Source organism: Ovis canadensis, chromosome 5 (genome assembly GCF_042477335.2).
Source record: "Ovis canadensis isolate MfBH-ARS-UI-01 breed Bighorn chromosome 5, ARS-UI_OviCan_v2, whole genome shotgun sequence".
Lineage (NCBI taxonomy): Eukaryota > Metazoa > Chordata > Mammalia > Artiodactyla > Bovidae > Ovis > Ovis canadensis.
The window spans coordinates 23,832,010-23,856,773 of NC_091249.1; the positions used below are offsets into that span (position 1 = coordinate 23,832,010).

The 24,764-nt window shown below is 37.9% G+C and overlaps 1 protein-coding gene and 1 pseudogene across 1 annotated transcript; both read left to right on the forward strand.

Annotated features, from left to right (window-relative positions):
• Positions 1-12,202: 12,202 nt before the first annotated feature.
• LOC138441697 (olfactory receptor 7A10-like) lies at positions 12,203-13,311 on the forward strand (annotated as a pseudogene).
• Positions 13,312-23,015: 9,704 nt separating this feature from the next.
• LOC138441698 (olfactory receptor 7A17-like) lies at positions 23,016-24,059 on the forward strand. Its single transcript, XM_069592792.1, has one exon. The coding sequence runs from the start codon at positions 23,016-23,018 to the stop codon at positions 24,057-24,059; it is 1,044 nt and encodes a 347-aa protein (XP_069448893.1).
• Positions 24,060-24,764: the final 705 nt, after the last annotated feature.

Consider the following 24,764-nt stretch of genomic DNA (forward strand, 5'->3'; position numbering starts at 1 on the left):
TAGCCACAGTTCTTGAGATACACATTTCACAGAAGCTCCACTCACCCTACATATTCACTTGATACATAAATTGCATTTAATATATAAACAGGCGTATGTTAAAGGGATTAACTTTTCAATTAGTTCACTAGCTGAGAGACTGAACATAGTTTTAGGTTTATTAGCCATTTACTCTCTCTACTGCTAATTGTCTATGTAAGCTTTTTATTTTATATACTGGTGTTTGAGTGATTTTACTCCCTTTTTTTTTTTTTTTGGCTGTATTATTTCCTTTATAAATCATTTCATCACCAACTCAGGAAATGCCAGGTATGGCACTCCAACGTGTGGAAGAAGGAGAGAATTAGACATATTATTAATACTTTGAAAAGTCTTACTGCTGAAAATAGAGGTACATGTGGTGTTTCTCTCCCTACCCTTCCCTTTCCCCACATAGGTGTGTTTGGTATCTTTTTGTGACACCACTTCACCCAAAACTGGTCTAAGCTGCAACCAGTTCCCTTACTACAGATTCCCTATTCCTCTCTCCTTTTATTCTTGTTTTTTTATTGCATTCTTTCAAACAAAAAGTTATGATTTTTAAAAGAAGTTTACTATTTACCATTTAAATATTATATATAGGTATATATACATATATATGCTTTCTATATATATATTTTCTATATATAATTGCTCAAATATACCCCATCATAAAGCATATATATGAATATATATATATGCTTTCCAGGTGGTTCAGTGTGTAAAGAATCCACCTGCAATGCAGAAGATGCAGGCAGACACGAGTTTGATCCCCAGGTCGGGACAATCCCCTGGAGATGGGCATGGCAACTCACTCCAGTATTCTTGCCTGGGAAATCTCATGGTGAGAGGAGCCTGGTGGGCTACAGTCCGTGGGGTTGCAAAGAGTCAGATATGACTGAAGTGACTGAGCATGCAGGCACGCACACACATGTATGTATGTATGATGTATTTGTTGGGTTGTGTGAGAGTTTATAAATTGTGAGTTGTTCAATCTATCAGTTGGTCATATTTTGTCCTTCCGCCCATTGCTTTTTAAACATAGTAGTCATCCTTTGCTGCCATCTTGTGGAACACATGTGTTTGTATTCAGCTTAAGATTGCTTACATCTTTTTTTTTTTTTTTTTACAATACTGTATTGGTTTTTTTTTTAAAGCATGTTTGAATCCATTTTTGTATATATATTTGGAATTTGTAGTGTTAGATACTGCTTCCTTCACTGTTTTTTAAAAATTATATTTCCAATCCTTTTCATATGATTACACCCATTTCATTTATATTTAAACTTATGTTAACTTGAGTGTTGTTATTTTGTATATTTTCTTTCAGATTCATCTTACTCTTTTACTAATATTCAACATTGTTTAGTAAAATTGTTTTGAATCAGCTATATTTAATCTGCTTTTATTTCCTCTGATATTCTTTGTGTTTTATAAAATTTATCTCTACATAAATGCACACCTTTATGAAACCTCAAGAGTGAACAGTGAACAAATCAGGTGAGGTCCCTGTCTGTTAGGGTCTCACATTCCGATGGAGAAAGACTACAACAAAATAAATGCATATGTGACAAAAAGTCCTCAGGCATAAATCAAATGAAGAAAGGGGAAGATTTTTGTAGCATGTGGAAGGTTTTATAGCATACTTTGTGGGAGGGGACTTTACCTTTGGGATAGGAATCAGAAACAAAAGTAGAATGTGACCAACAGATTTGTCAAAAAGAGATCAGAATAGAAAGCCCAAGAATAACAAAGAAAGATGCAACACAAAAAAAGAGAGAGAGAGAGAGAGAAACACCAGCTTCATCCACTATTGGACCATATTAAAAATGGTGTTTCAAAATAAATAAATAAATAAATAAATAAAAATGGTGTTTCAGTCCCTAAGTCGCATCTGACTTTTGTGACCTCATGGCCTGTAGCCCATCAGACTCCTCTGTCCATGGGATTTCCCAGGCAAGAATACTGGAGCGGGTTGCTATTTTCTTCTCCAAGGGGTCTTCCTGACTCAAGGATAAAACCTGGGTCCCCTGAATTGCAGGAGGATGCTTTACTGACTGAGCCACCTAGAAAGCTCATAATTTTAAAAAGTAATAAATGCAAAAAAAGTAATAAATGCACTCAAACACAGAAAAGACAGGAATAACTAACTTCCACACCTCAGGGGAATGAGGTGGATACTGTAATAAGACAGTGGAGGAATAAAGATGCAGTGAGTGTGTGATTCCTTGGGTCTGAGGTCACTTTAGCACACACATTGCTTCATGTTCTCTCTGCATACTGATTCTTCTGTTGAGCTCTTTATTTTTATTGTTTCTATCTTAGGAGGAACTAGGCTTCTTTCAATGGCAAAACCAATACAATATTGTAAAGTAATTAACCTCCAATTAAAATAAATAAATTTATATTTTTAAAAATAAATTAAAAAAAGAAAAAGGAAAAAAAAAAAACTATTCTTGTGTTTACTGCAATGGATAAGAAATGTTTTTGACTGAGTCCTAGAGTAAAACAGGTGGCCCAGGTGGTAAAGAACCCACCTGCCAATGCAGGAGATGTAAGAGGTATGGGTTCAATCCCTGGGTCAGGAAGATCCCCTGGAGGAGGGCGTGGCTACCCACTCCAGTATTCTTGCTTGGAGAATCCCATGTACAGAGGAGAGTGGCAGGCTACAATCCAAAGGATTGCAGAGTCAGACATAACTGAAGCGACTTCACACCCTCGCAGGCAGAGTAAAACAGGCAGTTTACATATGATCTAGTATGTGTGCACAGACAAGGTATAAATACACATGTTTGCACCTATGCATACACACACAAACACTCAAGGAAGCTAAACAAAGAAAACCAAAAACATTTACTACATATGACACATTCTGATATTTTCTTTTGTGTTTTACTGTATTCTATTCTGATCTTACAAACTGCATAGACTGTAGCTGTAACAGGTCTGAACCTCGAATAGAATATAAAAAACATTCCTCCAGCATGTCTTCCAAATCTATGTTACTGTTTCCCAGCTTCATTTTGTTTTCTAATCATAGGCAAATTCTGTGAGAACACATTCTTTCATTCCCTTATGCAATATATATTTATTCAACTACTGTTTCCAACTAAACTAAGCATGGGGTGTTACGGCTTATGTGTGACATTGATACATGGCTCATGACATTCACAGTCTAGTAGAGAATATAAGATACGGAATTAAATTAAAATCACACACTGATTACCTTATTGTGTAAATTATTGTAAGAGAGTATCTTTTTGTGGAAATGTTTTTTAAAAGAAGATTTATACAGATGATATCAGTTCAGTTCAGTTCAGTTGTGCAGTCGTGTCTGACTCTTTGCGACCCCATGCACTGCAGCACGCCAGGTTTCCCTGTCCATCACCAACTCCTGGAGTTTACTCAAACTAATGTCCATTGAGTCAGTGATGCCATCCAACCATCTCATTCTCTGTCGAACCTTCTCCTCGCGCCTTCAATCTTTCTCAGCATCGGCGTCTTTTCCAATGAGTCAGTTCTTTGCATCAGGTGGCCAAAGTATTGGAGTTTCAGCTTCAACATCAGTCCTTCCAATGAACCCTCGGGACTGATTTCCTTTAGGATTGACTGATTGAATCTCCTTGCAGTCCAAGGGACTCTCAAGAGTCTTCTCTAACAACACAGTTCTAAAGCATCAATTTTCGGTGCTCAGCTTTCTTTATAGTCCGACTCTCACATCCATACATGACCACTGGAAACACTGCAGCTTTGACTAGAGGGATCTTGGTGGGCAAAGTAATGTCTCTGTTTTTAATATGCTGTATAGGTTGGTCATAGCTTTTCTTCCAAGAAGTAAACATCTTTTAATTTCATGGTTGAAGTCATCATCTGCAGTGATTTTGGAGCCCCCAAAATAAATTCTGTCACTGTTTCCATTGTTTCCCCATCTATTTGGGATGAAGTGATGGGACTGGATGCCATGATCTTAGTTATAAGCCACCTTTTTCACTATGGACAGAACTTCATGACATTGTACAGGAGACAGGGATCAAAACCATCCCCATGGAAAAGAAATGCAAAAAAGCAAAATGGTTGTCTGAGGAGGCCTTACAAATAGATGTGAAAAGAAAAGAAGTGAAAAGCAAAGGAGAAAAAAGGTATTCCCATTTGAATGCAGAGTTCCAAAGAATAGCAAGGAGAGATAAGAAAGCCTTCCTCAGCAATCAATGCAAAGAAATAGAGGAAAATAAGATCAGAAACTATAAAACTCCTAGAGGAGAATATAGGCAAAACACTCTCAGACATAAATCACAGCAGGATCCTCTATGATCCACCTCCCAGAATTCTGGAAATAAAAGCAAAAATAAACAAATGGGATCTAATTAAAATTAAAAGCTTCTGCACAACAAAGGAAAATATAAGCAAGGTGAAAAGACAGCCTTCTGAATGGGAGAAAATAATAGCAAATGAAGCAACTGACAAACAACTAATCTCAAAAATATACAAGCAACTTATGCAGCTCAACTCCAGAAAAATAAACGACCCAATCAAAAAATGGGCCAAAGAACTAAATAGACATTTCTCCAAAGAAGACATACGGATGGCTAACAAACACATGAAAAGATGCTCAACATCACTCATTATTAGAGAAATGCAAATCAAAATCACAATGAGGTACCACTTCACACCAGTCAGAATGGCTGCAGTCCAAAAATCTGCAAGCAATACATGCTGGAGAGGGTGTGGAGAAAAGGGAACCCTCCTACACTGTTGGTGGGAATGCAAACTAGTACAGCCACTATGGAGAACAGTGTGGAGATTCCTTAAAAAATTGCAAATAGAACTACCTTATGACCCAGCAATCCCACTGCTGGGCATACACACCGAGGAAACCAGAATTGAAAGAGACACATGTACCCCAATGTTCATCACAGCACTGTTTATAATAGCCAGGACATGGAAACAACCTAGATGTCCATCAGCAGATGAATGGATAAGAAAGCTGTGGTACATATACACAATGGAGTATTACTCAGCCGTTAAAAAGAATTCATTTGAATCAGTTCTGATGAGATGGATGAAACTGGAGCCAATTATACAGAGTGAAGTAAGCCAGAAAGAAAAACACCAATACAGTATACTAACACATATATATGGAATTTAGGAAGATGGCAATGACGACCCTGTATGCAAGACAGCAAAAAAGACACAGATGTGTATAACGGACTTTTGGACTCAGAGGGAGAGGGAGAGGGTGGGATGATTTGGGAGAATGGGAATTCTAACATGTATACTACCATGTAAGAATTGAATCGCCAGTCCATGTCTGACGTAGGGTGCAGCATGCTTGGGGCTGGTGCATGGGGATGACCCAGAGAGATGTTGTGGGGAGGGAGGTGGGAGGGGGGTTCATGTTTGGGAACGCATGTAAGAATTAAAGATTTTAAAATTAAAAAAATAAATAAATAAATAAAAGAGAAAGACTAGAGATCTCTTCAAGAAAATTAGAGATAGCAAGGGAATATTTCATGCAAAGAAGGGCTCGATAAAGGACAGAAATGTTATGGAGCTAAAAGAGCAGAAGATATTAAGAAAAGGTGGCAAGAATACACAGAAGAACTGTACAAAAAAGATCTTCACTACCAAGATAATCACAATGGTGTGATCACTCACCTAGAGCCAGACATCCTGGAATGTGAAGTCAAGTGGGCCTTAGAAAGCATCACTACAAACAAAGCTAGTGGAGGTGATGGAATTCCAGTTGAGCTATTTCAAATCCTGAAAGATGATGCTGTGAAAGTGTTGCACTCAATATGCCAGCTAATTTGGAAAACTCAACAGTGGCCACAGGACTGGAAAAGGTCAGTTTTCAGTCCAATCCCAAAGAAAGGCAATGCCAAAGAATGCTCAAACTACCGCACACTTGCACTCATCTCACAGGCTAGTAAAGTAATGCTCAAATTCTCCAAGCCAGGCTTCAGCAATACGTGAACCGTGAACTTTAAGATGTTCAAACTGGTTTTAGAAAAGGCAGAGGAACCAGAGATCAAATTGCCAACATCTGCTGGATCATCGAAATAGCAAGAGAGTTCCAGAAAAACATCTATTTCTGCTTTATTGACTATGCCAAAACCTTTGACTGTGTGGATCACAATAAACTGTGGATAATTCTGAAAGAGATGGGGATACCAGACCACCTGATCTGCCTCTGGAGAAAGCTGTATACAGGTCAGGAAGCAACAGTTAGAACTGGACATGGGACAACAGACTGGTTCCAAATAGGGAAAGGAGTACATCAAGGCTGTATATTGTCACCCTGCTTATTTAACTTATATGCAGAGTACATAATGAGAAACGCTGAGCTGGAAGAACCACAAGCTGGAATCAAGATTGCCAGGAGAAATATCAATAACCTCAGATATGCAGATGACACTACCCTTATGGAAGAAAGTGAAGAGGAACTAAAAAGACTCTTGATGAAAGTGAAAGAGGAGAGCAAAAAAGTTGGCTTAAAGCTCAACATTCAGAAAACTAAGATCATGGCATCCGGTCCCATCACTTCAAGGTAAATAGATGGAGAAACAGTGGAAATAGTGTCAGACTTTAGTTTTTTGGGGCTCCAAATCACTGCAGATGGTGACTGCAGCCATGAAATTAAAAGACGCTTACTCTTTGGAAGGAAACTTATGATCAACCTAGATAGCATATTAAAAAGTAGAGATATTACTTTGCCAACAAAGGTCCATCTAGTCAAGGCTATGGTTTTTCCAGTGGTCATGTATGGATGTGAGAGTGGACTGTGAAGAAAGCTGAGTGCCGAACAACTGATGCTTTTGAACTGTGGTGTTGGAAAAGACTCTTGAGAGTCCCTTGGACTGCAAGGAGATCCAACCAGTCCATTCTGAAGGAGACCAGTCCTGGGTGTTCATTGGAAGGACTGATGCTGAGGCTGAAACTCCAATACTTTGGCCACCTCATGTGAAAAGTTGACTCATTGGAAAATCACCGACTCAATGGACATGAATTTGGGTGAACTCTGGGAGTTGGTGATGGACAGGGAGGCATAGTGTACTATGATTCATGGGGTTTCGAAGAGTCAGACACCACTGAGCAACTGAAATGAACTGTTTCACTCTCCTCTTTCACTTTCATCAAAAGGCTCTTTAGTTCTTCTTTGCTTTCTGCCATAAGGGTGGTGTCATCTGCATATCTGAGGCTATTGATATTTCTCCCAGCAATCTTAATTCCAGCTTGTGCTTTATCCAAACCCACATTTCTCATGACATACTCTGCATTCAAGTTAAATAAGCAGGGTGACAATATACAGTGTTGATGTACTCCTTGGAACCAGTCTGTTGTTCCATGTCCAGTTCTAACTGTTTCTTCCTGACCTGCATATAGGTTTCTCAAGAGGCAAATCAGATGGTCTGCTATTCCCATCTCTTGAAGAATTTTCCACAGTTTATTGTAATCCACACAGTCAAAGGCTTTGTTGTAGTCAATAAAGCAGAAGTAGATGTTTTTTTGGAACCCTCTTGCTTTTTTGATGATCCATCAGATGTTGGCAATTTTATCTCTGTCTCCTCTGCTTTTCTAAATCGAGTTTGAACATCTGGAACTTCAAGTTCATATACTATTGAAGCCTGGCTTGGAGAATTTTGAGCATTACTTCGTTAGTGTGTGAGATGAGTGCAATTCTGCAGTAGTTTGAGCATTCTTAGCATTGCCTTTCTTTGGGATTGGAATGAACACTGAATTTTTCCAGTCCTGTGGCCACTGCTGAGTTTTCCAAATTAGCTGGCAAATTGAGTGCAGCACTTTCACAGCATCATCCTTTAAGATGTGGAATAGCTCAACTGGAATTCCATCACCTCCACTAGGTTTGTTCGTGGTGATGCTTCCTAAGGCCCACTTGGCTTCACATTCCTGAATGACTGGCTCTACGTGAGTGATCACACCATTATGGTTATCTAGGTCATGAAGATCTTTTTTGTACAGTTCTTCTGTGTATTCTTGCCACCTCTTCTTAATATCTTCTGCTTCTGTTAGGTTCATACAATTTCTGTCCTTTATTGTGGCCATTTTTGCCTGATAATTTTCCTTGACATCTCTAATTTTCTTGAAGAGATCTCTAGTCTTTCCCATTCTGTTGTTTTCCTCTATTTCTTTGCATTAATCACTGAGGAAGTCTTTCTTATCTCTCCTTGTTATTCTTTGGAACCCTGCATTCAAATGGTTATATCTTTCCTTTTCTCCTTTACCTTTTACTTCTCTTCTTTTCCTAGTGGTTTGTAAGGCCTCCTCAGACAATCATTTTGCCTTTTGTCATTTATTTTTCTTGGGGATGGTCTTGATCACTGCCTCTTGTACAATGTCAAGAACCTTCATCCATAGTTCTTCAGGCAGTCTATCAGATCTAATCCCTTGAATCTATTTGTCATTTCCACTCTACAATTGTAAGAGGCTTAAGTCATACATGAATGGTTAGTGGTTTTCCCTACTTTCTTCAATTTAAATCTGAATTTGGAAATAGGGAGTTCATGATCTGAGCCACAGCCAGCTCCTGGTCTTGTTCTTGCTGACTGTATAGAGCTTCTCCATCTTTGGCTGCAAAGAATGTAATCAATCTGATTTCAGTGTTGACCATCTGGTGATGTCCATGTGTAGTCTTCTCTTGTGTTGTTGGAAGAGGGTGTTTGCTATGACCAGTGCATTCTCTTGGCAAAACTCTAATAGCTTCGTTCTGTACTCCAAGGCCAAATTTGCCTGTTACTCTGGGTATTTTTTGACTTCCTACTTTTGCATTCCAGTCCTGTATAGTGTTTTAAAAAGATATCTTTTGGGGGTGTTAGTTCTAGAAGGTCTTATAGGTCTTAATAGAACCATTCAACTTCAGCTTTTACAGCATTACTGATTGGGGCATAAACTTGGATTACTGTGATATTGAATGGTTTGGCTTGGAAATGAGCAGAGATCATTCTATCATTTTTGAGATTGCATCCAAGTACTACATTTTGGACTCTTTTGTTGACTATGATGGCTACTCCATTTCTTCTAAGGAATTCTTTCCTACAGTAGTATATATAATGGTCCTCTGAGTTAAATTCACCCATTCCATATGCAGCCTAAAAAAGAAGATGGAGTCTTTTTTTTAATCAGAGGAAAATTGGTTTACAATGCTGTGTTGGTTTCTGCCAGACGACATTACAAATCAGCCATAATTCTGTAAGGTGAGCTTCCCTGTTAGCCGTTGGTAAAGAATCTGCCTGCAATGCAGGAGACCCCAGTTCAATTCCTGGGTTGGGAAGATCCACTGGAGAAGGGATAGGCTACCCACTCCAGTATTCTTGGGCTTCCCTTGTGGCTCATCTGGTAAAGAATCTGCCTGCAATGAGGGAGACCTGGGTTTGATCTCTGGTTGGAAAGATCTTCTGGAGAAGGGAAAGGCTACCCACTCCAGTATTCTGGTATGGAGAGTCCCATGGACAATACAGTCCATGGGGTTGCAAAGGGTCAGACACAACTGAGAAACTTTCACTTTCACTTTTCACTTTTATATACATATGTGTGTATATGTGTGTGTGTGTGTTGTGTGTGTGTGTGCATGTGTATCACCTCCCTCTTTTTTTTTTAATTTTAAAATCATTAATTCTTACATGCGTTCCCAAACATTAACCCCCCCCTCCCACCTCCCTCCCCACAACATCTCTCTGGGTCATCCCCATGCACCAGCCCCAAGCATGCTGTATCCTGCGTCAGACATAGACTGGCAATTCAATTCTTACATGATAGTATACATGTTAGAATGCCATTCTCCCAAATCATCCCACCCTCTCCCTCTCCCTCTGAGTCCAAAAGTCCGTTATACACATCTGTGTCTTTTTTGCTGTCTTGCATACAGGGTCGTCATTGCCATCTTCCTAAATTCCATATATATGTGTTAGTATACTGTATTGGTGTTTTTCTTTCTGGCTTACTTCACTCTGTATAATCGGCTCCAGTTTCATCCATCTCATCAGAACTGATTCAAATGAATTCTTTTTAATGGTTGAGTAATACTCCATTGTGTATATGTACCACAGCTTTCTTATCCATTCATCTGCTGATGGACATCTAGGTTGTTTCCATGTCCTGGCTATTATAAACAGTGCTGTGATGAACATTGGGGTACATGTGTCTCTTTCAATTCTGGTTTCCTCGGTGTGTATATCCAGCAGTGGGATTGCTGGGTCATAAGGTCCATTTGCAATTTTTTAAGGAATCTCCACACTGTTCTCCATAGTGGCTGTACTAGTTTGCATTCCCACCAACAGTGTAGGAGGGTTCCCTTTTCTCCACACCCTCTCCAGCATGTATTGCTTGCAGATTTTTGGACTGCAGCCATTCTGACTGGTGTGAAGTGGTACCTCATTGTGGTTTTGATTTGCATTTCTCTAATAATGAGTGATGTTGAGCATCTTTTCATGTGTTTGTTAGCCATCCGTATGTCTTCTTTGGAGAAATGTCTATTTAGTTCTTTGGCCCATTTTTTGATTGGGTCGTTTATTTTTCTGGAGTTGAGCTGCATAAGTTGCTTGTATATTTTTGAGATTAGTTGTTTGTCAGTTGCTTCATTTGCTATTATTTTCTCCCATTCAGAAGGCTGTCTTTTCACCTTGCTTATATTTTCCTTTGTTGTGCAGAGGCTTTTAATTTTAATTAGATCCCATTTGTTTATTTTTGCTTTTATTTCCAGAATTCTGGGAGGTGATCATAGAGGATCCTGCTGTGATTTATGTCTGAGAGTATCACCTCCCTCTTGAACCACCCTCTCCTACCCCTATCCCACTCCCACAGAAAGCCAGGCTGAATACAAAATTGTCATATTTAAATAGAGCCCTGTTTGATGTGTCCAGGGTATTTAGGCACTGTTGAAGCTGAAGCTCCAATCCTTTGGCTATCTGATGCAAAGAGCTAACTCTGCAAAAATAGTACTGGACTTTAGGTACTATTACTACACTTAGGGAAGAAAGATAATCTGATGTTGACAGCTTGGCTTGTGAAATTGTTTTCCTAATTCTGTGCCTGAGATTGAGAATAGCCTGGTCACTGCAAGGTCTCTTGGTACCTCCAAATTTTCTAATACTATATCTCATCACTTTACCTTTCCCATGGATACAAAAGCTTCCTTTCAAACTTGATTTTCTGAAACAAATACCTTTTCAGGTCCTTTCACCTTGGGGTTATCTCTGTCCACTACACACACATTTCCTTCAGATAATCTCACATCTCCAGCCCTCACTTCCATGAGGTCTCTGTTCAGATGTTTGGCAGACTATCTGAACACTCCATAAAACGTTGTTGTTGGTGTTGTTCACTAGACATTTCCAACTCTTTGCAACCCTATGGACTGCAGCACACCAGGCTTCCCTGTACTTCACCATTTCCTTAAGTTTGCTCTAACTCATGTCCATTGAGTCAGGTGGTGCCATCCAACCATCTTATCCTCTGTGGCCCTCTCCTTTTCCTGCCCTCAATCTTTCCCAGCATCAGGGTTTTTTGCAGAGTCAGCTCTTTGCATCAGATAGCCAAAGGATTGGAGCTTCAGCTTCAGCATCAGTCCTTCCAATGAATAGTCAGAGACAACTTCCTTTGGGATTGACTGGTTTGATCTTGCAGTCCAAAGGACTCTCAAGAGTCTTCTCCAATACCACAGTTCAAAAATATCAATTCTTTGGCATTCAGCCTTATTTATAGTCAAACTCTCACATCTGTACATGACTACTGGAGAAACCATAGTTTTGACCATAAGGAAACTTTGTCAGCAAAGTGATGTCTCTGCTTTTTAATATGCTATCTAAGTTTGTCATAGCTTTTCTTCCAAGGAGCAAGCATCCCTTAATTCCACGGTGCAGTCACCATCCACAGTGATTTTGGAGCCCAAGAAAATAAAGCATAATACCCCCATTAACTTTCTTCTTCATACTAGATCTCTTTCTTCATAGCAACTATCTCTCAGTATAGTATGCTCTTTATCTAGAAGTAGGTCAGTCCCCAATTTATACTCCCCAAAAACATGGCAGAATTTCTCATCTAAACTCCCCAATACATGACCATTTGGGTAGGAGGCTGGATATGGGCCAGAAGTTGGTACTCAGAGATGGCACAGGGGATCTCTTGAAGGAGAAATGTTCATGCAAAAAATATGTATTTTAATTTTTGAATGCAAAATTGTAGAATTTCAACGTTGTTACAATGCCAATTTCAGATAAAACTAGTCATGTCATTTGTTTTTCTTTTGTTTGTTTGTTTCCAGGCAGTCACCTCTACTACATGGAATTGGGGAATGATACAGAAATTTCAGAGTTTCTTCTTCTGGGATTCTCACAGGAACCAGAACAGCAGCCCCTCATATTTGGACTTTTCCTCTCCATGTACCTGATCACCGTGTTTGGTAACCTGCTCATCATCCTGGCAGTCATCTCAGATGCCCACCTACACACCCCCATGTACTTTTTTCTTACCAATCTGTCCTTTGTAGACAGCTGTTTCATTTCTACCACTATCCCAAAGATGTTGAGGAATGTCCAAACCCAGAGCAAAGTTATAACCTATGAAGCCTGCATCACACAAATTTATTTTTTCCTACTGTCTGCAGTATTGGACATCTTCCTCCTCACAGTGATGGCCTATGACCGCTTTGTGGCCATCTGTCACCCCCTGCACTACATGGTCATTATGAACCCTAGGCTCTGCTTTCTGCTGGTTCTGGTGTCCTGGACCATCAGTGTCCTGAATTCCTTGTTACAAAGTTTAATTTTGTTACAGCTTTCGTTTTGCACTGTTGTGGAAATCCCTAACTTTTTTTGTGACCTCAGTCAGATAACCCAACTTGCCTGTTCTGACACCTTTCTTAATAATATGGTAATGTATCTCACAGTTGTGCTTCTGGGTGGTGGTCCCCTGGCTGGTATCCTTTATTCTTACTCAAAAATAGTTTCCTGTATATGCAGAATCTCATCAGTTCAGGGAAAGTATAAAGCATTTTCCACCTGCGCATCTCACCTCTCAGTTGTCTCCTTATTCTTTTGTACGAGCCTAGGAGTGTACCTTAGCTCTGCTGCTACCCACAGCTCACACTCGAGTGCAACAGCCTCAGTGATGTACACTGTGGTCACACCCATGCTGAACCCCTTTATCTACAGTCTGAGAAACAAAGACTTAAAGGGGGCTCTGAAAAGATTCTTTGTGATGGCAAGTCTAAAAAGGTTAATTATTCTGGATTTGGAGAAGTGCCCAAAATTTCAGATCTCAAAGTCTCAGAGTCAGTAGTTGTGATTTTTTAATCAGACTCTGGAAGTACAAGCTGCTCTGTTATTTATTTCCTAGAATTCTCATTTTTTTCCAACTACTCTACACAATTTAATGACTCACTTAATTACTCTTCTCTGTCAGATATCCAACCATTTTTCTTTCCTTCTGTTCTTTATTCCTATTTTTCCTACTTCATCCCCAAGCTTTGATATCAAAAAGTTGGAAATTCTCATTTATCTCGTGAAACTGCTTGGGTTTATTAAGAACAATTTCTTTTAAAATGACAAATACCATCCCAGGTGGTGCATCTTAGTTTTGCTAGAAGAATAGTCATGAGTTACCACTTCATCAGAAAAAAACTAAACTACAGAGTTCACTTTTATAACATTATGGGAGAGGAAAAACCTGAGACTACAATTTTTCACTTCTGGGTCCATCATTCCTTTTTATGGCCTGAACTGGTGTTCCTGATAATGTAGACCTTAATATAACAGTCTATTTTATAAAAGGTCATTGGGTTTTATTCTCCTGAGTAGGATTCTATTCTCTTATCAGATTCTAGGTACACATTCTCTACCATAGTCATTAGCAAAGCTGATAATCAAATACAGATCTGCCAATGTAGTCTACACAGAAGCAGAAACTGAAATAAATCAATTGACTTAATACGATCTTCAGCCATATTATAACTTAGTCAGAGTCATATGACTTAATATGAATCGGAGATGGCATTGTATATAATAAACAAATTTTAAATGATACTTTGTATTATTACACATCCCATTTATTTTAAGCTATATGTATATTCATTAAAGTATAGACTATCAGTGTAAATGTATAAGGTGATTGATGAACCTGTTTTTATTTTTTCTTATTGAATTATTTCGCTCATCCTACTTAAAAATTTCAGGTGATGCCTACAGCTATCACTTTTTCCATTGTTCTAAATAAAACTTAGCATCCATTTTAAATGTTGTCAGAAACAAAATAAGTAGTGAATGGGCAGTATCATCCACTATTTATCTCACATACACAAAGCAATTCCTTCAACTATCATGATCAAAACTGAATCATAAGAATGTGCTTTCCTGTATAGACATAAGACCTAGGATCAGCCTGTTTTGTACACAAACATGCATGTTTTTGCAAGCTTTCCTGGCTATCAGGAAAGGAACATCAATGAAGTCACTTTATAGAGTTGTATGGGGAAAAAAATTTGGATGAGAGTAATCAGAAATGCCATTTGCAAATGTTAGAACACAGTGAAATATAACAAGCAATATAATATTATCTTTGCCCTTAATACCATTCCACTGATGATTATATTTGTTAAGCTGAGTAACCAACCATCATAAAATAAAATATTAAAACATAATGTATTTATTGTCAAATGAGATGGTATGGTTTGAAGTTGTTCCAAGTTATACTAGATTTCTGGTGAGTCTGTAATTAGCTGCCAGTCTCTGTAATTAGCTTTCAGTCCCTATACAGTTGGAGAAGGAAATGGCAACCCACTCCAGTGTTCTTGCCTAGAGAATCCCAGGGACAGCGGAGCCTGGTGGGCTGCTGTCAATGGGGTCACACAGAGTCAGACATGACTGAAAGAACTTAGTAGCAGCAACAGCAACAGCTCTATACAGTACTTCTAAGGCTCACCCATGATCCTGTGCCTGGGTGTAGTGCTCGTCTCTCTAAAACCAAACTATGGACAGGTCATCTATTTCCATATCTAGGTTAACATAGTTTACAGAAAAAAATCAGTTTGTCATAAGTAAGTTGTCTTAAATGAGACTGAGGGCCAAAGAATTGATGCTTTTGAACTGTGCTGCTGGAGAAGACTCTTGAGAGTCCCTTGGACTGAAAGGAGATCAAACCAGTCAATCCTAAAGAAAATACCCTGAATATTCACAAGAGGACTGATGCTGAAGGTCCAATACTTTGGTCACCTGATGTGAAGAGCTGACTCATTGGAAAAACCCCTCATGCTGGCAAAGATTGAGGGCAGGAGGAGAAGAGGTCAATAGACGATGAGGTGGTTAGATGGCATCACTAACTCAGTGATGGGAGTCCGACTCTTTGTGAAACCCACGGACTACAGCCTGCTAGGCTCCTCTGTCCATGGGATTCTCCAGGCAAGAATACTGAAGTGTGTTGCCATGCCCTCCTCCAGGGGATCTTCCCGACGCAGGGATCAAACCTGGTGTCTCTTATGTCTCCTGCATTGACAGTGGGTTCTTCACCACTAGCGACATGCGGGAGTGAAAGTGAAAGTTGCTCAGTGTGTCCGACTCTTTGAGACCCCATGGACTGTAGCCAGCCAGGCTCCCCTATCCATGGGAATTATGCAGGTCAGAATACTGGGCTGTGTAGCCATTCCCCTCTCCAGGGGATCTTCCCAACCAGGGAATGAATCCAGGTCTCCCTCATTGCAGGCAGATTCTCTATCTTTGTAACCACCAAGGAAACCAGTGTCACCTGGGAATCCCATTGAACAGGGTAAGGAAAGAAAATTTCGTATGACTCCCATCTCCTCTACCCCACGTCTGGACATCCCAGTGAGAAGAGAGACACCTCAAAGTGGGGAAAGAAGAGTGAAGCGAACATCTGTACTTATAATTTGGAGTAACGAGAGGAATATGTGCCCAACGGACAGATATAGGGAGCAAAATTCTTCATAGTTGCAAATTCAGGGCTTAATGGGACACCATTGTCTCTTTTGGGTGTTCAAAGCCTGACTAAGAGACCGGTATTTCACTCCTTCCTGCCATCTTGCCAGGAGAAAGATTTCAGTCTCTACCATCAACCATCCAGGGGGAATTTGTGATTCCTCCTGGAGTCTGTCCGCTCAGAGATCACAATCCTTGAGTCTGAAAGCTCCGTAGACATTGTAGGAGTGAATCAGAGAGAAGGAAAACCAAGAATGTTTACCTGAGCCAATCCTCCCTAAACTATCGCCCCCAATTCATTGCGATTGGTTGCTCGTTTGCCTCTTTAATTAATTAATTTATTTATGATGCCTAAGAAAGAAGTGAATACTGTACTCAGCAAAGCAAGGTCAATGTTGAAAATTAAATTGAAGTGCCTGTTAAGTCGCTTCAGTCGTGTCTGACTCTTTTGACCCTGCAGAATGTTGCCCGCCAGACTCCTCTGTCCAAGAGAATGCTGGAGTGGGTTTCCATGCCCTCCCCCAGGGGATCTTCCCGAGCCAAGTATCGAACCTGCATCTCTTACAACTCCTGCATTGGCAGAAGGGTTTTTTACCACTAGCGCTACCTTGGAAGCCCAGTTAGAAGATAGAATGGGAGATGTAAAGTGCTTCTGGTATAAGTGGAAAATAAGTCCAAGAATCTTCGTAATTAACTGGAGTAGAGAAATATCCTTATTAGCAAAGGAGAGAATACACAGTGAAGTGACGGCACTCTTTTTGTTTTAAAAGATGGTGCATACTTGACTGTATATTAATGAGAAACACAGACCAAAGAATTCTTGAAAGTATTGTCTTGCAATAGCATTTCATTAGATATATTTCTCATGGTATCCTCTCAGTGTGGGTATTCACATGAAGGAAAATTATATAATATATCAAAGCAGACATGGTAATGGCCTTTACTTTCAAATTATTTCATTATCTGTGGAGGTGAATATATTTGTGTGTTTGTTAGATATGTGCTTTCTCCATCGTAAATTGTCTATGGGAGTCCTTTCCTTTTGTATAGTGATGTCATAGTATTTCTACTGCCGTTTTTCTTCACATTCATTGAAAAAACAAAAAGGGCTTTTTTTTTTTTAAAACCAACTAGCTGTTTTACATTTGGTTCATTTATGTATGTATAGATTTTTTGTTGAAGAGGGGAATACTAATTTTCTAGAGTTATTGGGAAACATCCCATCACAAGTCAATGCTTTGAAACTCCATGGGACCTAGTAAACACAGGTTATCATTCTCAGATTTGGATAAAACATTAGATCAAGGTTGAGATTAAGTGTAATGAGATGAGACTTCTGGAAGGCAGGAGAGTTCATGGAGAACTAAGAATAGACTGGATTCACCTGATTTCTACTAATCTAGTCTCTTGGGAACAGAGACTCAATAGGAATCATTTTCTTTATGTTCAGATCAGCATCCCACAGGGAAATTATGAACTCAGAAGTTGGGGCAACAACCGAAACAGTGCCTAAGGAGCAGCCTAGGGAGCTATAACTATCTCCTCTGCTGTAATTCCTTGGTGTGTGCATTCCTGGTGCTGGAGACGACTTGATTGTTGCTTTTAGTGTCTTAACATAGCTCAGGAACCAATGCTTTGCTCCTTCCTGTTGGCTTGTCTGGAAACAGAGCTTCTATCTCCATTGCTGATCATCCAGACAGCAATTCAGACATCCATACAGAGATTTTTCTCTTAGAGACATTATCCAGGTACATCTAAGAACTCAATAAGTAGGTGAGGAAAAAAGGTTCAGAGAGAAATGAACCTGAGAACTTTAACGTAAGATCACATAACAGCCAGACCACCCTAGCCCTGAGACAAGAGATTGCCATGTGTCTATGCTAGAAAGACTAATTAACCTATAATTAATTCACTTAATGTGGTAAAAAGAGAAGTATCTTCTAGACTTAGAAATACAAGGAGTACTGTTGCAGCTAACTCATGGAATAGGAAATTCAGCTTAATGAGAATGAAGAAGGAATTCGAGGCATAGTGTAGTTCCAGTAAAATTAGAACATGGCTGAGGATATTTACAGTTAAGGGGAGTTGTATTATAGAATATTAGGTTCAGAGTCTTGTGCAGTGAACTAAAGGCATTTTTTAAATGCTTAAAATGGGATGTATTTGAGCATTTGTTTACTAGAAAGACTCATTTTTTTATTAGATAGTTTGTTTTTATGATATTGAGCCACACAAACTGTTATTAAATTTTGGAGACTAATCCTTTGTTTATTGCAAATTTTGTAAATATTTTCATGTTTTGTATCTTTTATTTTCATGTTTGTCCATGTATCATGTTTATGTTTGAGTATGTTTGTGTGTTGATTAGAAACAGACTAAGGGAGGTGAATATTTGTTTGTATCCCTCATGTTGGATATCCATATGGATAACAAATTGTACCTAATATGAAAAAGAGTTATGCTAACAAGCTCTACTTTACAACTATTTCATTACTGAGAGGTGGGGAAGCAACAGTGACACTTGAAACGCAGGGGGAAAAATCAACTTCATCTCACTGGCAGTGATAATCATTCATATGTTAACAGGAAGGAACTATTCTATTTGCTTATTGAATAAATCTATCGAGCACCTCCAGACAGTGTATACTACTCTTTTACTATGTATATATGTCTATATACTGTATGTATATGTATATTACTCTCTTACATTAGCATTTATAATGGTTCCATTGGCCACCCATGACAAAAAACTAATATGTGGTACATACAAGATTCAAAACTCAGTTTTCAAGTGCCCAGAGTCTTTTCATATGGTATCATTTTTAAAAATATTTCACATTTCAATTTTTTAAATGTACAATGGTTATTGTACCTTGTATATTTTCTATTTTAAATTGAGAATTTATTTCCTATGATCATTACTCTAATGGAATCAAGAAAAGGTCAGTTCAGTTCAGTTCATTTCAGTCACTCAGTCGTGTCCGACTCTTTGCAACCCCATGAATCAGTAATCAGTAAAAGGTTGTAACATTGTAAAATGTTGTTTGTTTCTCTGGAGACTAAATTGTATGTATGTTCTTTCTGATTTATTAGGTATTCTGGGCATTGATGAGATATAACTGGGGTTCGAATATTGCCAGAACCAATAAAAAAATTTTTTCTCATCACTGTTTCTCAGGAACCATGTGAGTATTCTAGATCTTTTCACCCACTGATGTGTAGGTCTCTCCTCTGTTTTTAAATTGACTTTCATGTTTTCTTAAATACAGGACACAAAATGGTCATATAAATATGGATCTCCATGTTTACATATCCATGGGAGGCTTACCAACTGGAATTTGGGTATTATTTCTACATTCTTTTATTTACTGAGGTAACATTGGTTTAAAACTTTGCATAAGTTTCGTGTGAATATTATATTTTGACTTCTGCTACAGTGTACTCACCACCAAAAGTTCAATTTCCATCCTTCACTACACAGTTGTCACTATTTACCCATTCTGTCTGCCCCCAATGCTCCCTGTGACAACTACTGTGTTCTCTGTATCTAAGTGTTTGTTAGAGTTATTTCCTTCCATCATACCTCCTAGTTTAGATGAACATTTGTCAAAAATAGTAAGACTTATTTTGACTGACTAGTATTCCATGGTAGACACCTACCACATCTTCTTTATCCATTCATCTATAAATGGCTGCTTTCATATTTTAGTTATTTTTAATAATACTGCAATGAACACTGGTGTGCATACCTCTTTTCAAATTAGTGGGACTTTTGTGGGGTGTGAGTAAAATATTCAGAAGTGGAACTTTAGGATGATATGTCAGTTTTATTTTTAAATTTTGAGGAACTTCCACACTGTTTTTCAATAGTCGCACCACCAATTTATATTCCTACCAACAGTGCATAAGAGTTACCTATGGTCTTCATCCTCTTTAGCACATTATTTCTAGACTATTTGGTAATAATCATCCTAATGGGCCAGAGGTGATATCTCATTTTGGTTTTGCTTTGCATTTCACTAATAATTAGTGAGATTGGACATCTTTTCCTGTGCCTTCTGGTCATTTGTATGTCTTCTTTGGAGAAAAAGTCTATTCAGCTCTTCTGCCCATTTTGAATTAGGTTGTTTGTAGTTTGATTGCTGACCTATATGAGTTCTTTATAAATATTGGATATGAACCCCTTATCTGATACATTATTGGTGAAGCTTATCTCCCATTTAGTAGGTTGTCTTTTCATTTTATTAATGGTTTGCCTTGCTGAGCAGATCTTTAATTAATGTAATCCCATTCGATTATTTTTGTGTTTTTTTGTTTTGTTTTATTTTGTTTTTCCTGCCTTAGGAGAAGTATCTAACAATATATTGCAAAAGAGTGTATTGCCTTTGTCTTCTTCTAGGAGTTTTATGATTTCTCAGGTTTTGCATTCATTAGTTTAACCCATTTTGAGTTGATTTTTTGTTGTTGTTAGGAGTTAAATTTTTATTCTCTTGTTGCAATTGTAAGTGGGTTTGTATTTGAGGTTTTTTTCCTGCTAGTTCATCATTATTGTTTATAAACATTGTAGTTTTTTGTATTGATTTTATACCTGTAACTTCATAGTATTCATTTGTTATTTCTAATAGTATTTAGTGGGATCTTTAGAGTTTCCTACTCAAAAATTTATGTCATCTGCGATTAATGATAGATTTACTTCCTTTCCAATTCCAAAAAATAAATGTCTTTTATTTATTTTCTTGCCTCATTACACTGGTTAAGACCCCAACAATATTTTGAATAAGAATAGGAAAAGTAGGTAGCTTCGTCATGTTTCTAATCTTAGAGAGATAGCATCTAGTTTTTCAACATTGATTATAATGTTAGCAGTGAGTTTGTCATATATGGGTTTTATTATGTTGAGATAAATTCCCTCTATACCCACTTTATTGAGAATTTATATGGTAAAAGTTTTTATGAATCTTTTGAACTCTCTTTCAACATCAGCATCTTTTTCTGAATCTACTGAATTGATCATATGATATTTATTCTTCATTATGTTATTGCTGTTTTCCATGTTAATTTGCAGATGTTAAAACATCCTTGCATTCCAGAAACATAAACCACTTGACTACACTTTTCTATGGTGTGTGGTCCTTTTAAGAATTGTTGTATTCTTTTATTAATATTTTGTTGAGGCTTTTTGCTCTATGTCCTTCAGATCTATTGCACTATATTTTTTTGCTCTTGTTCTAGTTTGGTTTGGGAATCAGGGTAAATTTGGTCTCATGAAATTATTAAGGATGGTTTTCTCTCGTTTAATTTTTGGAAGAGTTTGGGGAAGATAGGTAGTGTTTCAAAGAATTCACCCCTGAAGCTGTCTGGTCCAGAACTTTTGATTTGGGGGAGCTTTTTGGTTACTGTTTTAATATCTGTACTTTCTTAAATTTAATTAATTTATTTATTTTACTTTACAATATTGTATTGGTTTTGCCATACATTGACTTGAATATCTGTACTAAATGATAGGTCTGTTCAAATGTTCTATCTTTTCCTGATTCAGTCATGAAATGTCATATAATTCTAAGATTCTGTTCATGTTTTCTTGTCCAATTTGTTAACTTATAGCTTGTCCAATTTGTTAACTTATAGCTGTTCATAATCTTTTGTATTTCTCAGGTATTCATTGCTATTTCTTTTTCATTTCTGATTTTATTAATCAAAGTCTTCTGCCTCTCTATTTTTTTTCAGTAAACCTAGTAAAGGTTTGCCAATTTTGTTTGTCTTTTCAAAGTACCAGCTGTTAGTATGACTGATCATTCCTTTTTTTATAGTCCTTATTTTATTAATTTCTTCTCCGATTTTTATTATTTCATTCTTTCTACTGAATTTGAGCTGTATCTTCTTCTTTTTCTACTTCCTTTAGATATAAAGTTAGATTGTTTGTTGAGAGAATTCTTGTTTCTTGAGGTGGGTCTGTGTTCTTATAAATTTCCCTCTCATTCTTTTGCTCATCTCAGAGATTTTCATTTTTGTCTTCAGATATTTTTCTTAATGACTCCTTTGATTTTTCAATCGACCAATAGTTGTTCAGTAGCATGTTGTTTAACCTGCATATTTTCTTGATATTTTTCAGTTTTCTTCTATAGCTGATTTGTAGTTTCATACCGTTGTGATCAGAAAATGACTGACAAAATTTCAGTCTTCTGAATTTATTAAGACTCTATTGTTTCCCAACATATGGGAAACAATACTCTTGAGAAAATTCCATGTACACTTGAGAAGAATGTATATTCTGCATTTGGATGGAATGTTCTGTACAAATCTATCATGTCCATCTGGCCTAATGAAAACATAAGGCTGTTGTTTCTTGTTGATTTTCTGTCTCAATGAGCTATGCAGTGATGTAAAAGGAGTGTCAAAGTCCTCCTCTATTATTGTGCTGCTGCCAATTTACCCATTTAGGTCTCCTAATACTTGCTTTATATATGTCAGTTCCTCTATTTTAGATGGATATATCTTAACAACATTTAATATAACTTTATCTTCTCCAGTTTTAGGTCTTCCTGAACTCTCAGTTTAAAAAAGAAAAAAAAGCACACTGATCCACTGTTTTTACACTTTTTTACACTATTCATAGAATCTGTCACCAGGTGGCATGATATAAGATATTTATGTGCTTATATTCTTTATCATTATTTTTTGGCTTTTCTTTCTCAGAATTTTAAACCTAGAAAATGGCTAGTATTCAGCATATATTCCTCAAATGGATAAAGATACTTCTCATTAAAACTGTGCAATGCATGATCCCTTGAGAGAAAATCTGAAAGCTTTCTCCACATCATAATCTAACTGGGACTACCTTAGCAATTTAGATCTGTTTTTTCCACTTAGGTCAGTATTATGCCTCTCTCTCTAACAGAATTCCTAGTCAGAGATGTCACAAAACATCCTTTAAATGTGAAGATTCATTAAAAATACAGAGGAAAAGATGAATGAATAGATAGATAGATAGATAGATAGATAGATAGATAGATAGATAGATAGATAGAGATAGAGATGTAATTGTAGCGTTTTCAAATGAATAATGTCCATTTGGGTAAAAATGATCATGCAATTTTTTTTTTCATTCCTAGTCATCAACACCACAACATGATACCAGGAAATGATACACAAGATTCAGAATTTCTTCTTCAGGGATTATCAATGAAAACAGAGCTGCAGCCCCTCATCTTCGGGCTTTTCCTCTTAATGTACCTGATCACTGGGTTTGGAAACCTGCTCATCATCCTGGCTGTCAGCTCAGACTCCCACCTCCACACCCCCATGTATTTCTTCCTCTCCAACCTGTCCTTTGTAGACATCTGTTTCACCACCACAACAATCCTAAAGATGTTAATAAACATACAGAACCAGAGAAAAGCTATATCCTATGAAGGCTGCATCAGTCAGATGTATTTTTACATGCTCTTTGCAGTGTTGGATGATTTTCTTCTGACCGTGATGGCCTATGACCGGTATGTGGCCATCTGCCACCCCCTGCACTACACAGTCATCATGAGCCCTCAACTCTGTGGGCTTTTGGTTCTGCTATCTTGGATCATTAGTACCCTGCTTTCCTTGTTAGAAACCTTACTTGTGTTACCGCTGTCTTTCTGTACAGATTTGGAAATCCCTCACTTTTTCTGTGAAATCAAGCAGATTGTCCAGCTTGCCTGTGATGATACGCTTCTTAATGATACCATTATGTATTTTACAGCAGTGCTGTTGGGTGGTGGTCCCCTCGCTGGTATCCTTTACTCTTACTCTAAGATAATATTCTCCATACATGGAATCTCGTCACCTCAGGGGAAATATAAAGCAGTCTCCATCTGTGCATCTCACCTCTCAGTTGTCTCCTTATATTATTGTTCAAGCCTAGGAGTGTACCTTAGCTCTGCTACTGCTCCCCACAACTCTCATTCAAGTGCAACAGCCTCTGTGATGTACACCATTGTCACACCCATGCTGAACCCCTTCATCTACAGTCTCAGAAACAAAGACATAAAAAGAGCTCTGAAAAGACTCATTCACATGGCAGTTATAAAAAGGGAAATTGTTCTGGGTTTGAAGAAGCATCCTTGAAGAAGAGCTCAAGCTTTGGAACAAAAACTTCTATTCTTTGATTAGATTGTGGATGTTGAACTTGCTTTTTCTATTCATTTCCTGGAATTTCTGTTTCTTTAACTTTTGCACTTTAAATAAACTTTGCACTCACTTTTTGAAGCTTTCTTCTCCATCTGATGAAAAGACAGTTGTCCCCATGATCCACTTTCCTATTTCCACAAAGTTTTTCCTAGCCTAAGAGCAGAAAGACTTTGAAATTCTGGTTAATTTCATGATGCTACATGGATTACTTATGAAGAATTTCATCTCAGATGATATATACACATGCATACTCAATTGCTTCAGCTGTGTCCTACTCTTTGTGACCCCGTGGACCACAGCCATGGATTCTCCAGGTGAATATACTGGAGTGGGTCGCCCTGCCCTCCACCAGGGGATCTTCCCAACCCAGGCATTGAACCCATGTCTCCTGCATTGCAGGCAGCTTCTTTACCACTGAGCCGCTGGGGAAGCCCCAGAAGACATATATATTATCTCAAATATTTTCAAAAGAACTACAAATACAGGAAAATGGAACAAAGTATCAATAAGCATATATTGATCATTAATATTTTAAATGCCAATGGGCTAAATGTTTCAATTAAAGACATAGGGTGGCTGAGTTAAAAAAAAAGAAAAAAAGACTCTTCTATCTTCTCTATGCTATTTATAAGAAACTCACTT